General features: G+C 39.8%; 1 protein-coding gene across 1 annotated transcript in view; it reads right to left on the bottom strand.

Annotated features, from left to right (window-relative positions):
- Positions 1-22,433, bottom strand: part of CTSC (cathepsin C) — a 41,300-nt gene extending 18,867 nt beyond the window's left edge. Inside the window, exons 1-2 of the mRNA XM_014311777.2 lie at positions 22,184-22,433; positions 16,817-16,879 (exon numbers count right to left, since the gene is read on the bottom strand). Of these exons, the coding sequence (XP_014167252.2) occupies positions 16,817-16,879; positions 22,184-22,433 (313 nt within the window). The remainder of the gene's footprint in view (positions 1-16,816; positions 16,880-22,183) is intronic.
- Positions 22,434-22,925: the final 492 nt, after the last annotated feature.

Below are 22,925 nucleotides of genomic sequence, written 5' to 3'. Positions count from 1 at the left end.
ATGGGGAAAAGGTGGATTTTCCTTCAGTGTCAACATGTGACAAGACGGGCTAACCATATGTTCAATGCTTGTAAAAAGAATTTTGGTGAATAATGACAAATAAACCTTTTACTTCAAGACTCAGTCCTGGCCACTTTGACTTATCACTGTCTCTACAAGCAGAAGTGGTGTGTGAGTGGATAGTGAAGTGCTGTGGGAAATGAACTGGCTGAAGAGAATCCTGGGAGCAGAAGTCCCAGGGGTGGTTGTTATTCAGTCAAGTCAGTTCCCCAATCTGGGAGCTAACCATGACCAGGGTGATAGTCAGCCATGCATTTTACAGGGGAAAACATAAAGATTACATTCCTGGAGTGGTTCACAGAAAGCTGATTTTAGGGTGAAAAAAATTAAAGAAAAAGGATCCTTGTGCACAAGAGCTACCCATGTATCTGTCTAACAAAAAAATGATATCTCCTTACAAACCCTGCTGCATTTTCATTGGTGTGTGTCACCATCCCTACCTCTGATGAAGCTATTAGCACAGTATAATGGGAGTAATTAAAAAAAAATAAAAATTGGAGCCTAAACTTAACTGAGGACTGCTTATTCCTTTTCTTGCTTTGGAAAGATGTGAGAATATGAGCATTTGCTTGGTCCTGTGTAGGCTCTGAAATTACTCCTTACTGAGACAGTAGGTGCTGTTCTGCAGGTGGCTTTGCAAGAGCAATGTCCTACTTATATGCCTTTAGAAAGTTAAAAGGTGTACTCAAAGACTTATTTTTCAGAGCATTAATAATAAATGATCACTATCTCACTATAAAATTTGACTATTTTGTTTTACAGCAGAGTACTTACACCAGTTTAGCAGTATATACTTCTATGCATGATTGAGCACATCCTGTTTACTTCACAGTGAAATTGTTTCTGGCTGTTTCTGGGAGGTGGGTAGATAATATGTATTCATCTGTTGCAACTATAAACTAACAGTGTTTTAAGGGAAGACACTCTGCAGAACAAATCAAGCAGTTTCTAGCAACTATTGTAGTTAATTTTGTGAACAGAATGAGCGTGATGTACATGTACAGCTTGTTGTACAGCACTTTGTCTAGGGAATCTAAATTAACAACTGAAGTTTGCAGCTGTCTGGAAAATGTTTTTTTTTTTTCAGAAAGTTGGTTTTGAAGGTTTTTCTGGGAATTCATTATTTATTTTGGTGCAGGAATTAGTAATAAAACAAACAAAAAGAGTGTTGATTAATTCTATTAACTTTTCCTTTTTAGAAACAACCATGTATTTCCTCATATTCTTTTGGTGTTTTTTAAAATTATTTTCTTCACTGGTTCTAGTGGGCAAAAGGTTGTGTTAGTTTCCACCTGGAAGACCATCCTGCGCTGAAGCACAGAGATGGGAATAGTTGGATGTAGGGGAAAAGAGACTCTGTTTGCTGCAATTGCTGTGGAAGCACCCAAATTAGAAGGATGTCAGCAGAGTTTGGCTTTTTTTTCCACAGCATACTGCAAAGTTGAAAATCATAGTGGAATCCGATTCTATATGTCAAACATAAATATCACCTTTCAGTTAGTTTACCTGGCTTTTTGTCCACTTAGGACTTTTTTTCTGCCAACTTTTTCTGAAAGATGATACACAGAATACTTGTCTGCATAGCCTGTGTGTATATGTGCTTGTGTGCACAGATATAAGTGCTTTGTTCCTGGAAAAACATACTATAATTTAAATAGTTGGTTTTTTCTCCTATTTAAAAACTTAGGAAAATTATTGAAATCTTCCTGGAAACTATTGCTTTGGTTATTATAATGACTGTTAAAACAACAGTGTTAATTCCATGTTGGTTAAGACACTATTGAAATATCTAGATAATGTTCCAATTAGGGTAGAGTAACAGGAAATGTCACTGTAATTAAAATCAACATGAAAATCCTATTATCTTCAAAATTGCCAGGAATGTAATAAGCAAATTTAAATATAAAGAAACTTGACCTTAAAAATCTTCTTTCTGTCAGGTATTTAGAAGTGTAGAATATTACAGCATTGGGGAATCAAGAAGGTGTCAGCTGGAAGGGTTTGGAGTAGTCCCTTGCAGAAAGATGTGAGAGAACTGCTGAGAGTCCACAAGCATCACCCCATAGCACATCATGCATGTACTGGAAAACATAAACTGGTATTGAATAGATAGTGACCTCTTGGAGAGTCCTCCAGCCCCGTGGTTCACTGAAAGAAGATGAAGAAGATGAAAAAAATTTAAGTGACCTTCTCAGAGGTGCCTTATCTGAAAGAAATACCATTTTTCAGAAATATCTCATCTCATAAATGAACAGCTTTTCTGTCTGAGTGCTTGGTAGGTATAAGCATTTTTAATCTTCAAAGGGTAAAGGATTTTGCAAACCTGAAATAATTAAATAACTGCACATCTCATAGCAAAACACTATTATTTCTACTGTTAGGAAGTGGAAACAAAATATAGAGAAGTTAAATTAATTTCGTGTCCTGGAAGTTGACTTTACAATGTGTAGATCAGATGGGAAATTGAATGGACACAAATAGTAGAAATTCCTATGGCAATGTAGCTGTATCATGTTGAAATAAAATAAGAAAATCCATTATACTTAGGATTTCCAGTTGACTTTCAAATAGGCAAACAATTAAAATGGTAACTCATTTCCCTTTCCTGGTGTGTGTTTGCAATTTGATGTTCAGCTTTAGCTGGTATAATTGCAGGCTGCCAATGCAAAAAACAGTCCTGCTCTGCCTCTTCCTACGTCTTCCATCAGACCCAGCAGGTACTTTTGTGGCATCAAAGCCAGAGACTGAGCAGTCACAGGCAAGCAAGGTGATGAGACAAAAAAAAGTAGCATACTCTCACAGAAAAAAAGAGAAGGAGAAAAATAGGATTTTTCTATTGCGTCAGATCACTGAACTCATATCTAGATAATCCCTGAGCACAATGGAAGGCAGAAGCAGGAGGGGAACAGCAGGATCAGGATCTCTTTCAGGATCTCTTTCACTACCATAACAGTAGTGGAACTGAACTACCCTCCATAACAGGAGTAATTAATTAATGATCTAACCATTTCTCCCAGTCTTCTGGCAGGTTTTCTTATTCTGAGATGCAAGTCAGCATTTTGCTAAAATCACTTATTTAGGTACAACAACTCTGTCACAGACATTTCTTTTATGAAAACTCCTCTCTCAGGATTTTGCCTGCTGAAGCTGAGAAGTTTCAGCAACAAGATGTAAACAATTGTTATCTGCTGCTGTGGAATGCAGCAGGTCTGTCTATGATTGGCCCATCTTGGATGTGTGTAATTAATGGCCAATCAAGGGCCAAGCTATCTCGGACAGAATCCGAAGGAGCTGTTTTTGTTATCATTCTATTCTATTCTTAGCTTAGCCTTCTGAGAAAACCTTTCCTTCTATTTCTTTTTAGTATAGTTATATATATATATCATAAAATAATAAATCAAGCCTCCTGAACATGGAGTCAACATTGTCATCTCTTCCCTCAACCAAGAACCCTTGTGACCACTGTCACACATGGTTTTTCCTATTCCAGGCAAAAAGGTCATCCATTCAGTGCACCCTCGAGGTGAGGTTTATGTCCCAGCTCTTGGGGGGTGCTCTGCTGTCCATTGCAAAGCCAACTCAGTTTTGTGCCATGGAGTTTGAGTGCTGCCTCAATCGTGGCCATGCAAGGTGTGGTCATAGCGCCCAGAAGCTGATTTAGTGCTCGCTCTGCCAGCTGAGAACTGCAGAAGTCAGGGACAAGGACACGCTCTGTGCAGCAAGGTGGGTGCACTGTGTACTTGGCAGGTAACAAGGTATTTCCAATGCACCACAGGCTGTTACTGCCCAGTAGGAGCTGGGGAACTGCAGACAGTCAAACATAATTTCTCTATCAATTGCTAAAGTGAGACAAAACAAGGTAAGCTCCCACTCAAAACCTCCCTATTCTTTGTTTATTGCTATGTATTGCTGCCTGTAAGCCATGAGAAACTCCAGGGTTGGATCAGCTAAGCTCCTATTTGAGGAAGGGTGAAAACCAAAACATATTTGTGATCAGAAATGCTTAGCAGCCATCCTTTTTAATATTGCTATCTATAATGCAGCTGAAGTCCTTGCCTAATTTTGAAATAGGTCTGCGGGGTGCAGACCTATTGCAACTGACTGGTGCGACTTCATGGTGTGACTGCCAAGTTAAATGCCAGTTAAACTATGTGTGTACCAAAGAACCCTGTGCATATGACAAGTATTTAGTATTGCTTTTCCACACTGAGTTTTGAAAACAAACACTGAATATTTTTATTTTCTTTTTTTTTCCTTTTATTTATTTCCTTCTTACTCCAAGATGCCTGAGGATTATACAATCAGCGCATTTTAAAGTGTGGCAAGTGCTTGTCAGTTTGTAGCACTTTTTTCTGAAATGCTGGCAACTCAAAATATTACACTTTTTTGATCAGACCTGAAGTCTGGCAGGGATGAAATGTAATGTTATCTCCCAGAAAACTTTTTGTCGCTGTCTTCCTGTTTATCACTAATTTAATTTTGTAATTGTTTTTCACTCATTTGTTACCAGGTCACAAAAAAACCCAGTCTGTCTTCTGCTCTTTCTCTTTCACCTTGTTTTACATATGAAATTAAAAAGCTTCTTATCTGAGAGTGTTCCTTAGCTCTTTTGAGACACAGATGCAATCAGACTTCAATCCAAATTGCAGGTTTTGTAAGTGCACTTTGCTTGTCTCCATTTACAGGGGATGAAGGAGTCTATTATCAGCTCTGCCAGCCACTCCCTGCATCCAGGCAATTACGAAATGCAGGATACAACATTGCTGGCTGTTACTGCACTGGAGGAGGTAACACCAGAGACAAGGACATGTGTAACCTGAAGCCAAATGACTACTGGCAGAGCAGCAGATGGGCACATACTGGCCAGGTCAAAATTCAGTTTGGAAATCAGAAAGCAGTTCCTAACCAGAAAGCTGTTGGGTTATCCTAAAGAAAGGGGGAAAACTTGGAATGCCATGTTTTAGGAGGATTGCAGGGAGCTGTTTGGAGCCCAGTCTGAGCTCAGTGACCCAAAGACACATCTCCAGGCTTTAAACTCAGCAAGTATGTAAAACAAATGAAGAGCAAATCGCCTAATTTAGGCTCCTGTTTTGAATTATCCTTTGAAAGAGCCTCTTTCTTTCTTTTCCCACTGTTTCCCAAACTGGGAACCTAAAGAATCACACTAACTTGTGCCACTGGGTTTAAAATTGCCTATTTTCTGAATGCTGCTAACTAAGAAAATCAGAGTAGGCTATTCATTTCTGTTATTCAATAGCTGATTTTTTTTTTTCCTTTAAAGGGACCAAATTTTCTCTTCAGGGAAAATCTTAACTGAGTTCGTGTTTAAGAGAATAAATGGAGTGTCAGAATCTGCTGCTTCTGTTTTTAATCTGTAAAGCCACTCAGTTGTCGTGAGTCTGTCTCATCTTTAAACATGAGATTTTTTAGCTTCAAATACACTTGCAGGAAGCCATTCAGTGAATATTCATTCATGTTTCTTGCAAAAAAAGAAAATGGTCCCATATTATCTAAATGTATTTTCTAAAATATCAACCAAAATATTATGTCTGACATAGTTAAAAGAAATTTCCACCTATGTTGAGATGTCAGTCATTTTAATACATGCCAGTGCTCTGAATTTGTGCCACAGAAGTCTTTGGAACACAGTGCACACACAAGATTCTTGGCAATCACAATACACATGGTTTTGCACAGTACCCATATGAGTAGGGGTGCTTTAACTTTTATAAATACAAAAGTGCATGCAAAAAAATGCATTGAGTTGCAAAATTCTGAATTAGCACATCTGCATTATATGGCTTGAGGTAACAGGAGTCAAAGGTGATTTGCTCTGAAGTCATCATAAACAAAAAATACAGCACATAAGCACAAGAAGCCCGTCTGTTAAAATCAACATTGCTGATTAGTCAGGAGGAGGCAGGGATGGGGCAGAGGAGGCTCCAGTTCTCCAAATTTGAGCCCGTTTTCCGAATCATGTCAGGTGTGAGCCAGTTCAGGAGGTGGAAGTTGGTACCATGTCAAAAGTGGGGGAAGTGCTGTAGACCCTCACTTATCCCTAGTGCAGCAGAGATGTGTTAGTCACCACAAAGCAGATGTGCTACCCTCACTGAGATACACCTCTGCCTTTTTTTGATCCACTCTTTTAGAAAAAAAAGCAAAAATTAGGAATTTTTCATATAATTTTTTCCAGCAGTTGGAGTTATATGTCACAGCATCATTTTGAACCTTAAAAATTATAAAACTACGATCTCTGGGTTTTTTCCCTCTTCTGCCTTGTGAATTTTGTTTTGCTTTTTGTTTGTTTGTTTGGTTTGTGGATTTTTCTTCATCTTGTTGTTCTAGTTTTCTTCTCATTTCTGCTTTGATTCTCCTTATATTGCTCCCTCTTGCAAGCAATTTTTGCTTTATTGGAAGCAATATCAGCCCTATTACAGAGCTGCAGGGCTTGCATTAACTTTAGGATTGCTTCACACCACTTTGGGTAAGAAACTGAGGGACAGTTTCCCACTATGTCTTTGTTTGTAGTCCCCATCTATTATCTCTAGTTATTGTCTTTGACAGGAAAATCCACAAACACCTGAGGTTTATGTCCAAAAACGAGACAGAGGAGTCCTGCAACTTTATTTAAACAAAGGCAGAGAGTCCTCTGGGGCCCACACCTGTGGGTTTTTCTCTCTTGAGGTTTCAGAGGGCGCAGCCTCCTTTTATCCCAAACTCCCTGCTGCATGTTGCCCTCTTCCTTTCCCCATTGCTGAGGTGCTTGGGAGGTACAGCCTTCCTGAACTGCCTACCACATATTCCCCTCTTGAACCTACTATTTTACCCCAAAGTTTAGAAGTTCAGGATTGTGCAGGCCCACTTGGCTGTTTCAGGAGCCAAACTGTTGGGGCTCTGTAATGAACCAGCTGCACAAAGCCAGTAGAGACATTAAGACCCATTCCAAAGATGTTAGCACCCATACTTTCATCCATCAAATTATTTATAAAGACATTGGTTTTCCTCTCATCTTGTCTAGGACATGAATAATCACAGGGATACAGAGGACAAAGGTTAGGAGTTGTCACTTGATTTTGGTTTTGTACAGGGCCTCCCCCAGCAGAGTCCAACTCCTAAGTACTGTTGCACTATAAACAATGCATTTTTTAATGTGTTTTTTAAATTGGATAACATGTAAGTTTGAATATTACAAATCAGGAAAAGGAGGTTTCTGTAAGAGTGAAAATCTGTAGCTTTTCGAGATTTTAGCTCTGCAGACCTGATTTTATAGTGATAATATTCTTGTGTTGATCCACATTCAGTAGAGATGCCTTCAGAAGGCATCCCATACTGGAAACTCCCAGTGGTCTCTGAAGACATGTGCAGTGATGATCTTGTAGAGAATTTACATTTATTTGCACTTGCCTTATTTTCTAAAACAGCAGTGAGATGGGAGAAGAGGAATGAGGCCTGAAGCATTGAGCCACACCCTGGTACACTTTTTTGCATCTGACTTCCATTTTATACACAAGTATAAAGAGATTCATGAATCTGCAATCTAGAGCAGAGTCTGGCCCATCTGTTTAAGATACAGTATAAATTCATCTTTTCACTCTGCCCCACAGTACACGAATACTTGCATGAGAAATTAAAAACGCAGAATACATTAACACAATCCTGAAATACTTCCCACCACAGAAACCTCTGAAAGACAGTGGCAGGAACATCTTTTTGGCTTGCATCAAATATCACTTTATTCGTAGTTACCCCAACTGATGATGATTTCAGTACAGTGATTCCAAGGCCATGACTGTTTTTAATACACAAGTATGGTGTTTCCCTTTCTGAATAGTGACACCATTTAACAAAGCATAGGGATTTTTGTTCTGATTAAACCAAATATTGCTTAAATGATGCAGACCTCATTTCTGGTTTTACAATCTGATTTCCTGGTCACCAAAGCGGTAAGAAATCAGACATTCTCTCCAGGTAGCCCACAACTTTGCTGAAAAACTCTGATCACAGAAAATGAAAACAACTTTCTTTTGTGTGCTGAGTGCCTCTTGAAATGGCATTTTCAGATTTTAATGTTATTTGGAATAATTTGGAATTAATGCAACACTTCTCTGTTCAAGAGAGGAAACCTCTTGTCTCCTCGGATTTGCACAGTAGTCTTTAGCCCTTCCTCAAGGCACTATCAGCATCTCTTCAAGGAGGTAGCAACAAAGCAGTGCTTCCAAAATAGCATCAATACTCATTCTGCCAGAGCTCTAGGACTTGCAGCCTGAGGTGTCACCATCTTGAATTCCTGTCAACAGTAGCTTCAAGCCAGCACAGGGGACATGCATGGAGGACACAGGAGCTGGCCCAGGCACAGGCTTGCAGCCACCCTGCTTAGCTCTGCAGCAGCTGAAGGATGCCCTTTTGCCTCTGCTCCTGTGACCTTACTGCAGTTATCTAATCTCACTTTTAAACAAGATGTCTGCCATTTATCAGCACAGCACAAATACAGGAATAGGCCAACCTTTTCCAGAAAAGGTTGAAAAGTTGAATGTCCCCAGAAGACGACCAGGCTACCCAATGGTCCTAATTCAAGGCAATGTCTAGTTCACGTCCAAACAGTGTAATTTCTCACTTAAATTAACATAATGCCTGATAGCGTATATTTCAGAAACAGCTATTTGAAACTTTGTTTGGGTTTTCCTCACTGAGTTTTGCACTGTTTTGATGCCATAGTTTTTGGATAAGATAATTTTAAAGAACAGTCAAGCTCTCCTCAGGAGTTACATGTATACAAGGAAGCACTTGGTTGCTAAACATATTTATATTCACCACCTCAGAGCTATACTTGCATTCTCATTTGCATATGGATGCATCTGTGCCTCTTGCAGTTGTTGTCCAAAGTTCTTGCTGTGTGTGGGAGGAGTGAGTTTCTATAGCAAGGAAGCAAGGAGAGAGGTTGTGTTGTCTCCTGCAAGCTTCTGCTGAAGTTACTGCTTCTAAGGGTTGTGACCACTTGGACTAAGTTGACTTCTCTTTGTTCACTTTTCCTTCCCAAATATATCAGACAAAATAAATCTTAGCTGAGATTTCTCTGCTTTCTGCTTGAATACTATGGTCTCCTCAACATTCTTCAGGTAGAGATGAAAATCTGACAATAGATTCCTGCAGGAGCAGGAGACCATATCCATGCACAGAGAAGCTTGTCTTTCTGAGCCACAGCATGGACAGGGAGATTGCAGTCTTTGATGAACAGCACTCGGGGACTTCTCTTCCATTCCCTTGGAAAAGAAGATTTCCAAAATATGTAGGATCATGGAAAAGGTTAAAGTGGGAAGGACTTTGGACATCTCCACTTCCAGCAACCTGACCAAAGCCAAATCATCTTTGAATGAGATCAGGTTGCTCAGGGCTTTAGGCAGTTGAGTCTTAAAAGCCTGCAAGAACAGGGTGTTCAGAAACTCTGGGGCCCTGTCCCACTGATTGACTGTCCTTGTGGTGAAAAAATTGTTCCTAGTATCCAGTCTGAATATTGTCTGTCATTGTCCCACTATGTACTCCTATGGGGACCTTGGCTCTGGTTTCATGAGGACACCACAGGAAAAGTTTTGCCCAATACCTTTCTGCGATGCTGTAAGGGGCAATGAAACCATTCTACTTAGCCCCCTGCAAAGGCATGAGGCATATGATTCCTGCCTGATTTAGAGCTGCAGTGATCTCTTTACCTTATATCCGTGGGGCAGCAACAGATTGAATGCAGAAAGAGATTGTAGGAAGACCTGTGAGTTTTAAGCAGTCCTGAAATTGCCTGAAGATATGGAAAAGCAATCAGGTCTCTTTCACTGTTGTCATCCTGTGGACAGGAGAGTGCTTTCTCCAGTACTGGGAATGGAAACAGCAGACACCCGAACTTCCTCCACTGCTCTCCAGAAAAGTGTCCATCTGGCCCTTGAAGCATAGCTCTCTGGAGGTTTTCTGATGTGTCCTGTCAGGCTAGTGGGATTACCCTGTGTGTGATGCCTTGCTTTTTGGTTGGTCTGCAGTTTTGGGGTGGAGGGGACATTGTAAGTTCTGTACTGCAAGGATTTTTTCCTGTGACAGTTCTTATCCACAGCTTTGTGTGGATAAGAACAGAAAAGTTAAACCTCCATGTGATATAGTTGTAAAGCAAAGAAAGATATCCAGAGGGGAGGTTTGTACTGAGATTAGCAGTGCTGATGCAGCAGTTTTGCAAACCCTCACTTTGGGTGATATTTCAGCTACAAGGCTGTCCTCTCCCATTCACAGGAAAGAAAAAGTGCAGTCCCAGCTTTGGGATCTCCAAAGACTCTTTTATAGCAGAAGACAGTGAATCTGGCTGTTTGCTTAATTTTTATAAAAATAAAGGATACTTCTGTCCAATGAAAGCCACATCAAGTGATCTTATCTCTTCTTTGCTTCAGTAAGGCCAAAGGAATCAGCCTTCTCTTTCAGTGTGAAGTTTGTTGCTCTCATGCTCATTCTTGCTTTGCTACTTGTTTCTCTACCTCCAGAGTTTGTCTACCTCTCTCACTTAGATCCTCTTCTCTCCCAGGCAGTCACCTTCTTGCCCCTGGAAGAGCTGCTGAACACAGACCACAACCACAGCCTTCATTGCTGTGTGCAATGAGAGCAAGTCCTACTGCAAACTGGAGGTTAGCATAGGTACCAAAAATATAGTTCGTGTGTGTGTGTAATGTATTAGAGCATTTAAGCAAACAGGATTACTTTTACAATCCTATGATTGCTCTTTGCCTAGTTGGAAGTATTTGTTAATCATTGACATTAAAAGCTAAAGTCCCTGAAACCCAGCATGCGCCTTCATTTTAGGAAGATCATAAGGAAATTTTTTAGCCAGTTGGGCACATACTTATTAAGCAAGATCTTGTCTAGAAAAACATGCATATTGCAAACTAAGGGCTTTCTCATGACTAATTTTGCAATATATTTATTTTTGTTCTCCAGTGTGGCATTCACTTCAGTGTTTCCAATGCACTTATTTGCAGTTGCTAACTTTGGCCTGAGTTTTGTTTTTAAGGAAGCATGAAAAAAACAAAATCAGAAGACATGTATGTGTGTTATCAACACTAGATCAACTTCTTCTTTATCAGTCATCTATAATTTGCTGGCTGCTAGCTCACAGTTGAGGCTTTGGGGTGTTGATTAGGTTGCATCTTCTGCCTAGAGTGCCCATGCAGAGAGCTCACTACCTCTGTCCATGACAGTCAGCAGAGCCCAGGTCAGACTGGTTTCATGATGCACAAAATGAAGAAAAACAGGAAATTTCATAAGGGCAGAACAAGAAAGACCAGTATTTTGTTTTTAGACATAGCCCACAAAGAAGTTTGAAGATTGATTATTAATATCTTGTCAGAATCTGGATCCTGCAGGCAAACTGATATGCCCAGATATCTCATTACTTAAAGAGACATTTGGGACCAATAACAGGTGGGAGAAGAAAGGAAGAAGGTATAACTGAGATCTCTGATGAATGTCACTGGTGTTACTGTTGCTGTTTCAGCTGAACTGGCAGGGCAGATGTGTGTGATACACACACCCAGCACACACACAGCACAGGCTTGCTCCACCACAGCCTGGCATATGAGCTCAGGCTGAGGCTGGAGGGGCAGGGGTGGGTCACCCAGGACAGAAGGTTTGACACAAGCATCAAGGAAAGTGTAGTGCTCAGATAATCCAACTGCATATTAAAACATGCAGCCCAAGCTTCAGGAATGGCTTAAAGCTTTCAGATAAATGTGAACCCAAACATGTTTCCATGGATTAAATGTTCAATATAATGGCCCTTCTCAAGAAAGAAGTGCATATGAGAGATTTGTTTCCCTAAAGCAGTCAATAAAAATGTTATGCATTTTTTTCTCCTTAAAATATTGCCTAGCACTAAAATGCTGAAGTGGTACTGAATGGTACTTGATATCTGAATTTCCAGGCACATTGCTGAGCAGCCTTTGAGAAGCACACTGATATTTATGTGAGCAGAGAATTCCCCATGGCTCTGTCTGAAGGGTTGCTCACCTGGGCTGAGCTCTCCTGTTGCTCCCTCCTTTGCAAGGAAAGCCTGGCACTAGTAACACAAAACCAGAGCACAGTGCCAAGCTCTGCTCCAAAGTCTTGGGCAAACCAGAGTGCATGGGGTTTAAAATACCACTCACTGATGATGGAGTGAGCTGCTGCTGAAAGCAGAACAATTCATCCAGTGGCATTTGCTTCTTTTGTTTTCTCGCCTTGTCAGAAGCAGCTGTAGTTACCTAGCAGCCAGATTGAACAAAGTCTATTAGGTTAACGTGAAGTTAACATTTGCCGTGTATGTGGGGAAGAACAGAGGCTTGGAACCACTCATTATCACAGAGTAAAAAAATCTCACTATGAGGAATACATCTAAGGCTTTTGCCTTTCTCTTTTTTGCATGCAGAAAAAACCGCCTAAACTAATTCTGAAACCATCTTAAAAACTTCTGAACTGATTTCATACAATCTTGACAAAAGGCTTTCAGACTGAATTTTGGCAGGGTGTTTGATAGGCTATGAATGTAGAAATGAAGCACTTGAAGAATCTGGGGTATTTACATTAGAAAAGCTGAACTCTTTTTAGTAGTACATGAAAGCACATAATTAATCTCTTCCCTAAATCATTATTTTTCTTTCTAGTGATTCCACTTTTTCTGTTATGAAGGTTGATAGTGAATGATTCTTTGGGTTGTGTGTTTTTAATTTATTTTATAGTTAAAAATAGTGTTTGTACAGTAAAACTGCCTTGGTCTGGATGTTCCTATGCTTTTTACTTTTACCAGTACACAGAGAATATGAAACATCAGTCTGGTGAGTTTTTAAATTCCTATTGCAGAAGCAAAAGACAGCATGAGTATTGGTGCAAACAATTAAGTGTGAAGTTTCTGGTTGCTGCCCTGCTGATTAACCGTCCTCACAGAGGGCTGTGTGGTCTTATGGTTCATGTGCCTTGCTGAGAGAGTCTCAGTGCCTGATTTGCTACTGGACCTTTTTCTCATGGAGCTGGAACCAGATCACAGTTATGGGCTGTGCTGACTTCTAGGGTACCAAGAACATGATCCCAGGGTACACCTGTGAAAGATTGTTTTCAGTTAAACTAGATTTCTAGAATCACAAAATGGCTTGCATTGGAAGGGATCTTCAAGATCACCTAGTTCCAATCCTGCTGCCATGAACAGGACAAGTTTCACTGAACCAGATTTCTCAGAGTTCTATACAATCGAGCTCTGAACACTTTCAGGGTTGGGTTATTTACAACTTTTCTGGGCAGCCTGCACCAGGGCCTCACCACTCTCACAGTAATGAGTTTTTTCCTAATATCTAATCTAAACCTACTCTCTTTCAGTTTGAATCAATTCCTCCTTTTTCTGTTACTGCCTGCTCTTGTAAAAAGTTCATCACCATCTCTTCTGTGGGATGTTTTCAGGTACCGGAAGGCAGCAATTAGGTCATCCCTAAGCCTTCTCTTTCCCAGGCTGAACAGCCCCAGTTCTATCAGCCTTTCCAGCTGGGAAAGGTTCTCTATCCCTCCAATCACCCTGGTGGCCCTCCTTGCTCCAAGAGGTTGATGTCCTTCCTGTGCTGGGGATGTCACTGGTTTTATTTCAAAAAATCAGAATGAGCACAGGTTTTTCTAAAGAATGAGCTGCCAGCTAAGACTGTAATGACAAAATGATTTCGTTTTAAGATAATATGTACAGCAATATAGCACAGAGAATCATTTTCGCAAAACAATTTGGAGTAACACCTCAAGCGATTTCATCCTGCTTTGGAGTGCTCTGCCAATTCACATTCACAATAATAAGAACTACACTAACACCTGCCATGTGTTTAGCAGGGCACAGCTTCCATGGAAACTTCATGTATAATTAAGTCATCCTAATTTGGATGGGTGGAGGAAGTGGGAGAAGGATGTCTGTCTATGCTGTCTGTCTATGCCACGAGCTCCTCATGTGACCTTGTACAACTCATGTATGAGTGTGCAAGTTCCCCATTGGTGGAGCTGGACAGTGCTTTAACATTTTAATTCATCAAGGGAGAAACTAAAAATATTCTGATAGGTGGTCCCAAACTGGGAGAAATTATAGGGGAATGTGATCTCTACCTGTTACTTGAGAGATGAATCTCTCAAAAGGATTTATCAAAAGCATAGTGACACTGCTGGAGCCCAAGCCATTACCTCTGCCTTGCAGAGACAATACCAAGCATTTAATGTGAGAGCTGAATGGCCAAGCTGCAGGCGTTCATGGCATCTCCACTAGCCAGCTCTGCTCAATACTGTACATGGATTTTCCTGACCTGTTGCCTACTTGTTTTTCAAGCAGCACTTGGCTGTCTTCTGACAGTGATAGCATAAAAGGTAATGAAATATATTCATTCACCAGTGCTTCAGGCAAATACACAAGTTTAGCTGCAAATAAAGTGTCTCTTGGAACCTGATGGCTGCCTTCATGCACATTGATGATTGTTGCTGTGTAAAATAATAGAAACCAGAGAAAGGAGCACTTGAAATAAAAGAAAATAAAGAGCAAAGGTTTGTTAAAGTAGCTTTGAAAAATGAGGGTTTAGTAATGAACTGGGAAAATAGGAAGGGCAACTGAAACGAGAGAGCAACGTAATAAATATGTTAGGATTCCTTTTTCAGATAGTTTTGTAGATTTTGTCCAAGGGAAAAAAAAAAAGTGATTCATGCATCCTAAAAACTCTACATTTACGAGTAGTAGAACTAATTACATATTAGTTCTAGAAATATTGCTGCTCAGTTTAAATGACTTCAAAATAGGCAAAGGCAATAAGGTAACTAGCAGCAAGGTTTCAGAGAAGATCTCAGAGCTGAGGCTTTCAAACCACAGCTTAATGCCTTGTGACTGACTTGAGGAGGATGATTAACTCTTGATTCATAGCTCTGGGGCCAGCAGCCAGCAGCCACTTCCTCTGGAACAGTGCTGATGTGCAGGGCACTGCTTCGAGCAGGAAGTGCTTATAACATGCTTTCACAGAAATGTTGCAAGTGCTTTCTACTGCCCCTTGCACTGGTCTTGCTCATACACTCACACGGAGCAGCTTCTTTCTTATGCTTATTCCAAGTCACAAAACTTGTGCAGCACTGCTGGCAGGTGGTTGCTTGCCTGTTCTAGGTAATATACTGCCTTTAGTTTTGATGAACAACCATTTGCTGAAGAGAAGATGATATCTCTACTTTTTTTTTTTGCCAGTGCATTACTGATAACAGGATTGATGCCAGGCTGTAGGATGCTATAGGTTTGTGTGCTTGAATAAGGTATGTAGGTTTGTTGAATAAAGAACCATGAAAAGGTTAAAAATTCACTGTAGTATAGGACAAATAAAAGAAGGTATTAAAAATGTAGGAATAACCAACCTGCAGGAACTAAGAGCCATGACCCACGAAGAAAGAACAGAACACTGTAAATCAAACTGAACAATTTTCCTTGAACTTTGTGTTCATTGGTTCAGTAAAGCACGCACTGATAGACTGTCATTGCCGCTTATTCACATAAGCTCCTTCCTCTTAGAGCATGCACAGTAAAATCAGTGTCCTCTGTATCTTTATATTTAAACAGAGACCAGAGAAAGAAAAGCCGATGTATATTTAAGTTGTTACATACACAGGAGATTACTTTTTTTAATAGTGGAAATGTATAAAAATGAGCACTTAGCATGGTGAAGGTGTGCCAACTTTGTGCCTTCATCACCCACCACCCGTCTCTACACAGATATTAAATGAGTTCAAATATCTCAACTCTTTGTGTGGGATGGCTTCTTATACAGTGGGGAAAATAACCCATACTTGGGCATACAGGTTTGTAAAGCACATTCCTATCCTTTGTCAGTGGAGAAGAAACCATCAGGTGGGATCTCAGATCCTAGAATTCAGAGCTCTTTTTTGACTGTCGTCAACATGTGATCACCTTGAGTCCATAAATGAAACTGTACTGCTAAATCATTCACCTGTTATTAACCCATCTTCACTCTGCTTAGATTTGGCTTTCTGTGCTGCAGATATTTCATAGAGACATCTGGTTGGAATGGCACAAAAGAAACCAAGGAGGAGAGAGCCAGCATATAGGTCCAGTGATTCAGCTTGCTTTTTTGTGTTCCTTGTTTAGCTTCACAGATCTACTCTTAAGAGTATAAAGATGGGTGGGATGGATGTTCCTTACCCTGTGGGGCTGTGTCTTTCTTTTTCTAGGGTGTTTTCAAATTGTTCCATCAAGGAGCTTTTTGCTTATAATTGAACTCTGCAAATGGTGCTAATAAATACAGGATGTTTCTCACCAGTCAGAGTTATTCCAAGGACTATTCCAAGGGAAATTCTAGGCCATGTCTTTCTGATGTCCTTAGTACAGTAGCAGTTATTTAAGATAAGGAAGTAGGAGGCCAGAGGCTCTTTAGCAGCCTACGTGGCTGATGCAGAGTTGTTACAGCAAATGTGTTGCCAAACCATGAACAGCATAGAACATTTGATTTCTTGGTTATTGAACCTACTACCACTGGATGAGGCAGAAAAACATTTCACTCAATCATACTTCTGCTAAATCAAACTGAAAGTTCATTTGGAGGATTTTAAAATTTTTTAAAAATAATTTAGTCTGGGAAAGACATGCAGTTCATGGTATTAGTGATGTGGTAGAAAGAAATCACTCAGAACATACTGATACAAAATTTCTCTATCAATATTTTAGGAAAAAATAAAATTAATAGAATTTCCTTACTTTGAAGCCTGGGGCTGTGCTGGTTATCTGATAATAGGAGTCTCAGAGCTGTCTTCACATGACCTGCAACCGCAATTCAGAGGGAGGAGGAACAGAGAAGTGACACACAATGAAAGAACAAGAGAAGCCCTAATCAGTGGTTTTAAGGTCAAATTTTAAGTGATCTTATTGTTCACTCATGTTTCTTTTTTTAACAGTTTCCATCATGTGTTTTTGTCAGTTCTAAATCTTGCTCCTAAGAAGGACAAAGTGCAGATAAAATCTAATCTTCTGATGTCAGACAGCTTCATGACCTTGCATCAGACTCTGTCTCATTTCTAAAGATCAACACTAACTTTTTTTCAATAAAAATGTCCCTGATAAGGTGGGCAGGCTAGGTCCCAGCCTGAGGCTTAGTTGAACAGACCATGAGAAACTGTGGGGTATAACAACTAGCAGTCAGAGGAGATGGCAAAAACCATGGGTAACAATGTGAAGGATTTAAGAAAATGATTAAAAATCAAATTTTACAGATGTTTAAGGGGGAATTGTGTGAGAAGCAGCCAGATCCCACTGATATATCTAGAGATGTACTGGGGACCTCTGGGAGCTGAGGTGGCAAGGTCTAGAAAACTCTTTCAAGCAGTGTCTCATGTGGCTGAAATGATAGAGATAGCAGCATCACAGATACCAAATTGGGGTACAAAGGTAGCAAAAATGGGACTGAGATAGAAAAGTAACATGGGGTTTTGTTTATTTGGGAGAACTGGGAGCTAGAGAAAGGGAGATGAAAATGGGCTAGAAAAGAACAAGTTTGGGAAATGGGGAGAAGAGAGAACAAAAGGAGTTTGTTATGTATAAGCAAGTGGCTGGTTAATAGCTTGGGCCAAACCCTTTACCCTATCTTGCAGGTTACCCTGTCTTGCTAAAATCTGTTTCAATTTTCTGTGTGAACTCACTTTCAGTTCTGTGTGTGAGATGTTGGAACACACAAGGGGTCTTGTAGAGTTCTAAAGGAAGTGAAGATGTGAGCCTAAATAAAAGGAGGTGAGACAGATAAGTAAAGACCTATAAACTGCTGCCAGAGGGAAGCTTCTGGTGCACGTGGATTTTATATTGCAATGAGGCAGAGGGAGCCAGGGAGCATGGATCATTCACCTTGTTTTCTGGAACTGAGTAGGCACTGGCTCCATTTAGAGTCCCTAAGGAATAATTTAGTATACCCCCTGTCAACTAAAGATCCAATTTTTAATTCTACCTATTCTTCAAAGTCCAACCACTTCTGACAAGATCTGTTTTTTCAGGAAGGTCAGTAGTTTCCCATGCTTCATCCAATTCTGATCCAGCAAATAACTTTTGCAAGGCACTGGCATCTAGAAAGTTGACTGATTTACAAAGTAGATGAGCTTTCAGGACAATAAAAAAACACTGTATGCAGAACAAAGTATTTTAGAGAAGAAAGGATTTCAGTTTGGGATTAAATGCTTTTTTAGACAAATTCGATAATCTATCTCATTACACAGCATTCATTTAATTTATTTTCTTTTTTTTTCCTCTGGAATATTCAGTTTTAAATCTGACCTCGAGAGAGCTAAGGAAAAGCACAGAGGAAAACATGAAAGATCATAGATAAACCTTATGAGGACACAGGACTTCTATCCTAAGTCATTTTTTTCCAGTACAATATCTTACTCTTTCTTAAAGAAAAGAGGCCTATTGCTAAAGCAAATGACATAGATAGGTTTAAATATCAACTATTTTTTTCCTCTACAAGTTAATGTCATCTAAGGTCTTAAATATGCCTGTTTCAAATATGCAGAAACAATCAGTTGAAGAGACTATTGTATACAGAAGTGCTTGTTTATCACCCTCTTTCCTGAAAGGTGATACCTTACTAACTTCTGGTTTAGGACTTTTAGGGTTATTCCAGTCTCACCTTCATGGTGAGAGGTAGAACTAATTTTCCACTGCACTCTGCATGCAATGAGGTGGAACATTTCACAAGTTCCCTGTGCCCTTGCATTCTTTGGAGGCTACAAAGATCAGGACCCGTTGGTTGTTACTGGTTGGGAAGTTAATTTTTCAGTCTTGGGGAGGTGACTCACTATGACTGAACTCTAAGCATTGACTGTAACTCATTATTGTGTCCAACTTTTGACATAAAATACATTCAGTTGCAGTATATTTTATTACCAGCACACAGGCCAGATTTATTTCACTGTAAAATTGGTTTCAGAGACCTGACACAAAGCCTTGTAAAGATGCTCCTAATTCACATTGATGAGTACAGCACCAGTCTACAGAAAACACGGGTGTTCAAAATATTCCAACTGTCTTTGACAGATATTTTTGTGGAAGTTTACAGCTATTATGTCTTTCAGCAAAACAAACAGCAATAATTCCATTCAACAGAATTTATAAAAGTGAGGTAATCTCACATGTGTCAACTCCAAGGACCATGTGGATACTGACATGTTCCAGTGGGAGGAAGAATACAAGGCACTCACTTTCTGATGCTTCATATTTCAGCTGCAGAGAAATATTTTTAGATTTTCCATTCATATGCTTCTGTATACACTCAATTTAAAAGGAAAACACAGAATTGGAATAAAGAAAATCCAGGTCATCTTGAGGGGTAGGTATCTTGTCAAGAGATCAGGAAATGCGCATAAATATAAAAACCAATGACAATTTGTCACAATTTTATTGGGTCTATGACAACTTAAGGAAATAAATCTCACTCTTTTTCATATATTCTTAAATTGCTTGATGACTTATGCAATTTTGAAGAGTCATTGCACACAGCAAGAAGACTTCAGAAGCAGTAAACTACGAAGACATATTTGATGAATATGGGTGAGATTTTAGCTTTGGAGCAGGGTTTTCTAATCTAAATGTCTTAACTTAAGCTCATCTCTTTTACATCATTATGGCAGATCTGATACTCGGTGCTTGCTTAGAATTCTCAGCAACTTCAATGTGAGAACAAAAAGATCACCTGCAAGTTAGTGATAAGTTCATGCTCATTATGAGCTTCAATTTTAGTGCGCCTCAGTTACAAGTTGTGTGGGAGGACTAGACCAGTTCTATTTAATTTGGAGTGACTGTCTTATACCACAGATACCTAAAATTAGTGAATCTTGTGTATGGTGTGCAGGTGTGCTGGAATTACAGCCACTTCAATAACATCCTGAAAAATTTACAATATACTGTTTACAATTTACAATATACTGAAAAACATGCAGACAGGACAGATGGGGAGAATGAGATGTGCCAATGAGATCAGTGTGTTACCTGTATTTCATCTAAGTCAGACAAAAAATGTTCCATATGACCTTTGGCAAAATGTTTGCCACACTTGTGGAGACTTCCATAGAATTGATAGACTTCTAAAGTTCATGGCAAAATATTGAGTGCTCTGCCATATTTTTTCACTTTAGTAACCAGACTTGCAGTAATCACTCAGCAAATGCATCTGCTCACCATCAACATTTTTCTATCACATTCTGATTTCCTAATTAGTGGATTCAAGCAGTAGAGGAAGCAATATGTTTATATTGTTTTCCTTGAGGGCTATTTATAATCCCTTGATGGCCATGTCAAACTCCCATTGCTTTTGTGATAGCCATTTCCTATCCAAGGGTATAATTTTACCCAGGGAATTTATCAGCTACAAAATAGACATAAGCATCTCAGAAGAGGCATTAAAACTATATTTTAACTTATCCCATTGTCATTAAGCTTGATGAGCTATTTTCAGGTCTGTCACTAAAGGAAATCTCGTGAAAACAAAAGGCTCCAGATGTTTGGAGCTCCTCTGTAAAATGACTCCAAAGAACCAGAACAGTCTAGGCATTATGGGACAAAATTCTGTGGTACCTAATTCAACAAAATTATTAGTGGGCCCAAAAAATTTTGTATTTTTTTTCCCTACATAATTTTTTTGTGAAGAATACTGTCTGCTTCTTCCTTTGTCCAAGAAATATCTATAGCTCAGACCCTTGAGCAGGCAATGACAAAACACAGCTCTTCCCTTCCACTGCACCTGGCTGCAACTGCTGCAAGCTCTGAGCAAAGACAGCTGGAAAAGCTAAAGCCAAACTTCTCATCTTGCAGGTAACAAAAAGCAGAGAGTGATTTGGATATACTGCTGAGATCTAGTAAACACAAAGAGAAATAGGCTTCTGGAGAAGTATCAGCAAGCTACTTAGACAGTGGAAATTTATAGAAAATAATTTTTTTCTCAATCAAATCAAACCAAGAATGAGGATAATTGGTGTTAAAATAATTGCTTTCTGTAAGAGATCCAGTCCTGTTGGCTTCCTAGTGGTGTGAGGTCCAAAGTGCATCAGAGTCAGAACAGATCAAACCAGCTTATGTGGTTAAAAGACAGTGGGAACTATTGTGTTAGTTCTGCAGGCATCCATGATAGACAGAGAACAAAGGTACAGGTAGGAAGGCAGAGACGGGTCTTAACCAAGAATCCCAAAAAACATTTTTTCATCTGACTTTTTATGACGAAGAACAACATGTTATGGAGAAGATTTAAAAAAAACTTTTTAAGGGAAAAGGAAAGAAAAACCTGCATAAATAATTCAGTTTAAAGAACATTTTACTATATATAAGACTTAAGGGCAAGCAAAGACAATAGAGCATACAAATGATGCAGTCATTTGTGAATAGTCTTGAAGAACCACACAAGCTAAATTGTTCTTTCTTGGCTGCTCAGTGTGTGCAACAGTGTTTAGAAGTGCAATTAAAAACCGTCAAACTAATTTCTCTTAGAAATTCTGAGTTGTGTCTTTCAAGGTTTTTTACCTCAAAGCATATGGTTTAAGTGAGGACTAAAGAGGGCTTTATTTTTTTTCTACTCTACAAACTTCAAATCACAGAATAGTTGAAATGGAAAGGCATGTCTGGATACCACCTAGTCCCCCTGTTCAAAGTAAGGTCAGCTAAATCTGGTTTCCCAACATCTTGACTTGATGCATTTTGAAAATTTTCAACAATGGACACTCCACCATCTCTGTGTGCAGAGTGTGCCACTGTTTGACACCCTCAGTGTGAAAGAGGTGTTTCTTCCATTCAAGTATTTCCTGTATTTGAGTTTGTGGCCTCTGTGTCTTGTGCTATCGCTCAGTGTTGTTGGGAAAGGTTTGGCTCTTTCTTTTTCCTCCATCCCTGGTATTTCTATACATTGTCAAGATTCCCCATGAGCTTTCTCTTTTCCGGCCTGATTAGCCACAGCTCTCATAGCCTCTACTCATATGTGAGATTTCCAAAGGTCTCAGACATCTTCATGGCTCTTTCCTGAACTCACTCCAGTTTGTCCATATCTGTTGTACTGGGAAGCCCAGAAATGAGCACAGAACTGCAGATATGTCTTACCAGTGCCAAGCAGAGGGAAGGGATCACCCCCCTCAACCTGCTGGCAACACTCTGTGCCATTCAGCCCAGAAGTCTGTTGACCTCCTTTGCTGTGAGGGTTGGTTACTGGCTTATATTCAGTCTGGTGTTCATGAGGACTCCCTGGTCCTTCTCTGCACAGCTGCTGTCCAGCTGTCAGCCGCACCTTGCCGTGGTTGGGGTTATTTCTCACCAGGAGCAAGAGTTGACATTTTCCTTTCTTGGACTTCATGAGGTTTTTCTTGTCCCAATCCTCCAGCCTGTAAGGTCCCTTCAAATGTTAGCCTCTGGTGCATCAAGCCCTATTCCCACATCATATTCCCTGCAGACTTGGTGCATCCTGTCCCATCCACCAATCCTAAATAAAGCTGTTAGGCAGTGCTGACTTGAGTACAGACTGCCAGGGTGCACCACTGCTGACTATTCTTCAGTTGGACTTTGTACTGATGACCACAACCCTTTGAGTCGAGAATTCAACCAATTTTCAATCCACCTGACTCTGTACTTATGCAGTCCTTACTTCATTAGTTTGTCTGTGAGGATATAATGGGAGACACGGTTGTATCACTTGCTGAATTAAAGGTAAAAATCATCCACTTCTCTCTCCTTTTGCAGAGTCCTCTTCACCAATGAAGCAGTCAATCCAGTCACCTGAGTTATTTCTTTTTCCTCTGCAAAATACTGAATCTTTCTAATTGGCAGTTAAATGGTTTGGGAATTGCAG

Source organism: Geospiza fortis, unplaced genomic scaffold, assembly GCF_000277835.1.
Source record: "Geospiza fortis unplaced genomic scaffold, GeoFor_1.0 scaffold16, whole genome shotgun sequence".
Classification (NCBI taxonomy): Eukaryota; Metazoa; Chordata; class Aves; order Passeriformes; family Thraupidae; genus Geospiza; species Geospiza fortis.
This window is presented reverse-complemented; position numbering and strand designations above follow the sequence as displayed.